Here is a 7906-nt window from a genome sequence, read left to right on the forward strand (position 1 = left end):
CCCTTCCCCCCGAGTGCACAAATTTTTGTGCACTGGGCCTCTAGTTATTATATAATATTTAATATATAATTACATATATATTAAGTTCTAGTCTATGACTAAGGTACTAGTATATTTTTCTGGTTTTTGTTATGAGAATTGGCCTATTATCATGTACCACTCGTCGATTGATGGCCACTTGGATTGCTTCCATAGTAAAATAATAATAGTTATTATAACCCATTTTAGGATGTTGATAAGTATTTAACTCACTGTGCCATCCAACACTGGAGCCCGAAGTAGGACTGCACAGTGGCCAGCCATACAGGATGCGGAACCAGAGTCCAAGCATCCATGTTCATCAAAGGCACGGCGTCCACATCAGCAGTCACTACTGATTCCTTTAAGGCCTTTTCTGTTTTTTGAGAGGCTTGAAATAATTTAGGAGTAGCAAGAAGATAGGCATCTTCTTTTTATTTCTTCTCAATGTAGCATTTTTGCAAATGTTAAAATAGCTACTCAATTGTTTTCTTCCTAGCATCCTGTGTATTTTGTGGACTGTGTGGAGATTAATAGCAGCCTGCAGTAATCTGTTGTCCTTTGTGGGAAAAACTATGATGCTGTTTCTGGAAAGAAATAATTGGTACGTAGCTTATAGAGTCAACGTCTGAATTTAATGGAGCATAAAGGGGTGGTATTTCTCATGAAGGAGGCATATTATCCGTTTAAACAGCTTTCAGTCTTGCACATAAATTAGGCCTTCGACAAGCTCTGGAAAAAGAGAAACCACACAGTAATGAATTAACATGCTTGCATATTCCTAACAAAGGAACCATTTCTTCTGAAAAGAAGAGAAAGCTCCAGTGTCTCTGCTACGTTTGGAAATCTAAAATTAATTATTGACTTTTCCATATTGTTTGCAACCACTTTGTTTGCCCATTTATTGTAAGGTGTATATATGGTAATTGTTTTACAGGAGCTCATAAACCTCAGACTGCAAATGAGATGATAGATGACCAATTTATCACACATGCCCTTCAGACAGAACTAGACCTGGCGTAAGTGAAAAGTGGTCAATGCACACTTCGTAAAGGTCTTTTCTTAAGGCACCAGAGGAAGAAAATGAAAATGGTAAAATTCTCAAATAGCTGCAATTGAAAAACATTTTGTATTTATCTTCTAAATTTCCTCTTGCCACTCGAAAAACCGATTTGGAGTGGGTCCTAGAATCCATCTTGGTGAATATATTTATGCTAAAATGGCAATAATTTGTTGAATATGAAACTAGAAACACTCTTTTCTCGCCTAGTATGTATAATACCACAATTTCCATTCTTTAAAAAATAATAAACAGATCTGTTGTTAGGCATGCAGGAAATTTAAGGGAAAATTAATATGAAACATGCTTTTCAAGTCATCACTCTCTCTACATCATAGCCGGTGTGTCAAGCTGGATGAACCCCATTTGATTCAGCCCAAACTCCTAGGCAAGACTGCCCAGCACTGGCAGGTGACCACTTATCTCCAGGAATGGAGAGTCCACACCATCTTTAGCAGCTTATTCCAATAGTTCAAGTCAATAACCCATTCCACCGTCTTTCCTCCACTGACTGGAAACCTTCCTGCCTCACAGATGACTCTTCCAGTTTCCTCCTGTCATTAGGTGGTAAATAGGAAAATGGTGAATTTTGTTGAGGGCTTTTTTCAGAAGACCCTCCAAGATATAACAGAATTTATTTACATTGCCAGTGGGCTGATCAATAACATAATACAGCTGTAGTGCTGAAAAGAGGTATTTCAGCAAAAAATAATTACTAGCATATTAGAAAAAAAAATCAAGAGGGAACTCACTCATTTCAACATGACAGGTAGAACTCTGCAAATAGAGAAAGGTACAAATATAAAAACATATTAATAAAAGGTAGTATAATGCAAAGGAATTATCAACAGTAAGATACACTTTTAAAGGGTAGTGACCATTTAGTTCAAATTCAACTACAAGTTTCTACCTTGACTCTATACTTTGAAGAGAAATCTGTTCCTACATGGACCAGAATTAGAACTGAATGTAGTGCTATGTATTAGGCCACAATGCCTAACCCACTAAAAGTGTTAGTTTTTAAAAAATAGGACAATTATTAGGCATGGAGGCAGGGCTTTGTTTGATTCTGGGGTTTTTTGGGGGGTGGGAGGTAGGGAGGGGACACAAATAAAAGATGAGAGGGCTTAGTAGTTAAAAAATATACGTAGGGAATCAGTCAAAACAGGGTTAAGAATTCCAGCTCTACCACTTGAGTGCTCTGTGATCCAGAGCAAAATACTTCATTATGCAGTTTCAATTCTCCAATCTCTAATTGGAATGGTAGCATCAAACACCTAGCATGAGGATTATAAGATCATGCATGTAAAAAATATACAGCACTGTTTGACACAGACTCTGTGTTTAATGACATTACTTCTTATTTTTGTCTGTTATGTTCTTATTAGAGGCCCAGTGCATGAATTTCGTGCACTGGGGGGTGGGGGTCCCTCAGCTCAGCCTTCCCCCTCTCACAGTCCAGGGGCCCTCAGGGGATGTCCTACTGACAACTTAGGCCTGTCCTGCATGAGGAGTAGGCCTAAGCCGTAGTCTGGCCACGGAGGCTCAGAGCAGGCGCTCCGTGTGTGTGTGTGTGTGTGTGTGTGTGTGTGTGCGTGTGTGTGTCCACGGGGGGACTGCCACCAGCCATGCTGCATAAGCTCAGAGCAGGCGCCTCTCTGTGTTGATCTCTCAGGTTCAGAGTGGTGCCTGTGTATTGTTTTCTCAGGCTCGGGGCCATACCCGGCCCATCCTCCTGAGCTGGTCTTGACCCTTACTGAGTCTGACCTCATTTGCATATTACTTCTTTATATAGTTATTTTATTACTGTATTTTAACTTCACTTGAATGTAGACAAAAACAATACTACTATTGCCTGGTATTAATTGAAGGTAATTCAGATGAACATGGATGTCTTTTTATAGACAATATTAAAGAAAATTGAGAACTTCAACTGGTAGACAAACAAGATACAGCAAAACATATATATTTTTCAAATCTTCGATAAAAGTAATTGGTGAGGAGGAAAAAAATGGGTGAATGGAGAAATATTAGAATATGTTTGGGATTATAGACTCCCTTTATTTTAACTTTATTTAATTTTTATTTAAAATAGACTCCATTAATCTACATTTATTTAAATGAGAAATAACAAATCATTTTTCTTTTCTCTGAAAAATCATTTCCTTGAGGGTTCCTATTTTTGCTAATTTGAGGCAATGATGATTATACCTTTGAAGAACTCCACTCAAAAAAAAACATCTTGGTATTTGGAGACACATGGACTTGGAAAGCAGACAAATTCGTGTAATAACCCCAAACTAGGTGTGTTACTAGGTGTGTGACCTTCAACACATTTCTTAGTGTCTCTGAACATCAGGCTTATATTTTATAAAAAAGAAATAGTAATGCAGGCTTGTCTTGAGAACTAAATATCATGGTGTTAATGTTGCAAGGTCACACATTTATTAACACTACTAGAGGCCCAGTGCACAAATTCATGGACCAGTGGAGTCCCTCGGCCTGGCCTGTGGGATCGGGCTGAAACCGGCTCTCCGACATCCCCCAAGGGATCCTGGATTGCGAGAGGGCGCGGGCCAGGCTGAGGGACCCCACTGGTGCATGATCGGTGCCAGGGAGGGATGCAGGAGGTTGGCCACTGGGGAGGGACCATGGGAGAGCTCCAGGGCATGCCCAGCCTGTCTCGCTCAGTCCCAATCAGATGGACCACAACAGCAAGCTAACCTATCAGTCGGAGCGTCTGCCCCCTGGTGGTCAGTGTACATCATAGCAAGCAATTGAGTTGTCTTAGCATATCATTAGCATATTACACTTCGATTGGTTGAACGGATGACCAGATAACCAGATACTTAGCATATTAGCTTTTTATTATATAGGATTCTCAGATACACAAAGGAGGCATAACTTCTTCATATTCTATAATGTCGAGAAGGGACAATGAACCTTAACTCTGGGATGCCCGACCTCCCTTGGGCCCAATCAAAATACCTTCCTAGTCACTGAAAAATCAGGCTTGTTTTAACTAATCAGGAGTCCGACAATGGACTCAATCTATCTTATCCCGCATGCTAAATGGTATTAAGTACAGCACAACCACCATGAACACTTTCTAGTATTTAAACCCCCAGCCTTTTCCTCCTGAGTGAACAATGCACTGAATTTCTTCACTGATGTGTGTTCCCTTGCATAACAACATTTTTTTCTTAATTGTGAGGATATTTGTTTTATTCTTTGACAATGTGTTGGTACCTTCTCAGGTGAGATTGGTTCCACCCCATCTGACTCTTCTGGTGTTGCTGGCTGGGTAATTCTGCATGTTTAGGACTCTGGGGCTGTTCTCTGTTTCCTCAGTGTGCAGTGGCCTTTCTTGACAGTTGGGCCCCTTCAAGGTAGTGGGGCTGCCTGTGGATGCTTCCTTTCCTGGCCTGGAGGTTTTCTATCCAGCATTCAGATAGGGACCCTTTACCTAAAGTTCTGGTGATACACACTGGCTAGTTTCCCAGTCGGACTGACTTCACGGGCACATCTCGCCTAGCAGCCAGTGGGAGCGTATTGGTCCTGCCACACCACATGGGAACTTCATTGACCAGGGAGCAACTTGTATTTGCTAATACTCCAGTTGTGGAGGATTTTAGCCTCTATGTTCATAAGGGATATTTGCCTGTAATTTTCTTTCATTGTAGTGTCCCTACCTGGTTTTGAAATTAGGATAAGACTGGTCTCATCAAATGAGCTTAGGAGTCTTCCCTGCTTTTGACTATTGTGAAATAATTTAGGAAGGATACGTTTTAGTTCTCCTTTGAATGTTCGGTAAAATTCACCTGTGGAGCTACCTGGTCCAGAGTTTTTGTTTGTTGGGGATTTTTTCATTACTGCTTCAATTTCATTAGTTGTATTCAGTCTAGGCAGATGTTCTGATTCTTCCTGATTCAGTTTTGGAAAATTGTATGTTTCTAGGAATTTAGCCACTTCATCCAGATTTTCCAATTTGTTGATATATCATTTTTTTGTAATATTTTGTTACAATCCCTTATATTTCTGTGGATTCAGTTATTACTTCTCTTTTTTGTGATTTTATTTATTTTTATCTGCTCTGTTTTGTTTTTCTTGATGAGTTTGGATATGCTTCAGATATTAAATCTCAATGCATTATACCAGCAATTTTCAAAAATTTTCACCTCATGGCACACATAAACTAATTACTAAAATTCTGTGGCACACCAAAAATTATATAATATCTTTTGCCAATTTCACTAAAAAATAGGTATTTTTTTTATTCATTCACAATAGATAGCTATTGTTGTGTTGGCTGTTGTTTTTTTAAAAAATATGTTTTTACTGATCTTTTTTTTTTAGAGAGAGGAAGCTAGAGAAATATCAATGAGAAAGGAAAACATCTATGAGAGAGAGAAACATCAATCAGTACGCACCTGACCACAGACCAAACTCACAACTTGGACATGTACCCTGACTGGGAATCGAACCCAGTGACCTTTCAGTGCACAGAACAATGCTCAACCAACTGAGCCACACTGACAGGCCACCTGTTGTCATTTCTTTATATGATAATCTAAGGGAAAAGTGGTCAGTGCTCCTGACTAAACAGTCAGGTATTGCATGTTTTAAAAATTCTTGCTGCACACGGTTGAAAATTGCTATGTTATACAATCTATAACAAAGGCCAAACACTACAAACAAGTGATTCTAGATCTTATAAAGGGGACCTTAATTGTTAGGACTATCTAGTTGTTTTGTAAAACAAAACATATACAACACTGCCCATGAATATCTTATCTGTGTAAGAACCACAAACGAGTAAATATATATCTGGAATAATATTATGAATGCCTGTTCTACTATGTAACTATTGTACCATTTTAAGCTACTCTACAGATTCACATTGACTATAAATCATATCCCCTCCATGGCAGTCAATCCCAAACCAAGATTTGGGTGTTAGCCTTTAGCTTTCCACACTAGCATTCTCTTTAAGCTGTTCTATCCGAAAGGAAAGGTACATAGTGTTGACTAGGAAATATCTCATCTATAATGTATATTTCTCTTCAAGAACAGTTTTTCCTTATACCTGCCTGCCAAATTTCTGAGCTCCCTTAGTCTTCAACTTTGGTCTCCAGAGTTAATTTAATCCCATTATCATGTGCGTTTAGACCCACAGCATGTGAAAATCCTGTGGGGTATCACCTAAAGATGAGATCATCTAGCCTAAAGAACATAAAATCAGAGCAGAGAGGTGCCAATTTCAGAGTATCAAATACTTTTAATCCCCCCCCCCAAAAAATTCTGGTATATCAAATTCCAAGAGATCATTTTCTATATTATCCTAGAAAATTTTGAGTCAATGGTTGAAGTATATAGAGTCAGACATGAGCTTGAATCCTGATTTCATAACTACTAAATTATTTGGCAAAGAGGATAAGATTATCTCTATAAAATGGAGATAATCTCTCCAAATATTGCTATGCCATGAGGACTTGCAATAATCTATTTGAAGTGCATAACACATATCTGGCACATGGTAGGCACAGCATTAGTGGTAGTTGTTTGTTTTGTTTTTTTTTTAACTTACCTCACAACCTTCCCTTCCATGACTCCCATACCTTAGATCTAAATTCCACCACTAACCTTTTAGTGTTTCCTAGTTTCTAGGAGGGTTTCCTAGTTTCTTGGAATTCACAACCATATAAGCAATATAAGGTGTCTCCTCTCCTCAAATGTCTACGCATACATTTTTGATAGCTCTACTAATGTTTCTTTTTTCATATATAATCCATTGAAACTAATAATTATTTAAAGTGTGTACACATTTTGGGGGGACACCCTATATATTAGAAAAGAGGTAACTAATGCTCTAAAATGTCTGCAAAGCAGCCTTAATTTCTTCAAATAACAAAGAACATTCTTATTTAAAGAGCTTTAAACTGAAGGAAACACACGTTTATTTGGCCACTTTCCATGTAGGTAGCCTAAAAGGTTAGCCCATGATAACTGTGGTTATTTTCTTATATGTCACACGCTTCATCAATACTTTCAAGATGAGCCTCCTAAAGTAGCCTAAAGGTTACTGGATTTTTACTCATCATATATCTCTCCACTGTTACTCTAGTCTTCTTGCTCCAGACTCTTTATTAGGACAATTATATGCCCAGCCAGTGTTGCTCAGTGGTTGAGTTTCAACTTATGAACCAGGAAAAAAAAAAGAAAAATCATCCTACAAAGATAGCCTAGACCAAATTTGCAAAAAAATATCATTTATTTCAAAATTATTGTTATTAATGATATAAATTGTATACAGATACCTACTGCTAGTTTTCAATGATACTGTTACCATCAGGGATTGGGACCCCAGGGAACTTAACATTCTGGCTTTTCTTGCCTCCTCTACACAAGCAGAGTTTTGGCTAAGCAGTCTCTGAGGTTACATGTATCTCTTCCTAGAGACACTACCACAATGGTCAGGAGGGATGTGGGAATTTACTAAGGACACAAGTAAAGGAGAACATAATAAAAACCTTTTTCTGATATGTCACCCTGCGTGGAATTCTGCTGTGTGAGCTCAAGACTTTCTTTATGTTCTACACTCAGAACTCAGCTATCTGCTCCCCAGCTGGCAGTTCCCCCTCTCAGGAATGAAGGATAAAAGTCAGAAAACAGCTGAACATTCAGAGAGAAAAGAAGTTGCTTACAATCGGAATGAAAAATGGAAGGAAGGGTGGAGTCAAACGCTCCAGGACAAGGCTCTTATTCCTGGACTTTTGAAGGAAAGGGAAGTAGGTGAACTGGTTGCCAGGACAACCTGCTGTTGGGGCA

The 7906-nt window shown here is 38.7% G+C and overlaps 1 protein-coding gene across 1 annotated transcript in view; it reads left to right on the plus strand.

The window, feature by feature from the left end:
- The first annotated feature begins 7725 nt into the window (after positions 1-7725).
- IZUMO3 (IZUMO family member 3) overlaps positions 7726-7906 on the plus strand; it is a 3219-nt gene continuing 3038 nt past the window's right edge. The window contains exon 1 of the mRNA XM_006763567.1: positions 7726-7870. Within this exon, the coding sequence (XP_006763630.1) occupies positions 7726-7870 (145 nt within the window). The remainder of the gene's footprint in view (positions 7871-7906) is intronic.

Source organism: Myotis davidii, unplaced genomic scaffold (genome assembly GCF_000327345.1).
Source record: "Myotis davidii unplaced genomic scaffold, ASM32734v1 scaffold1518, whole genome shotgun sequence".
In the NCBI taxonomy this organism is placed as follows: Eukaryota; Metazoa; Chordata; class Mammalia; order Chiroptera; family Vespertilionidae; genus Myotis; species Myotis davidii.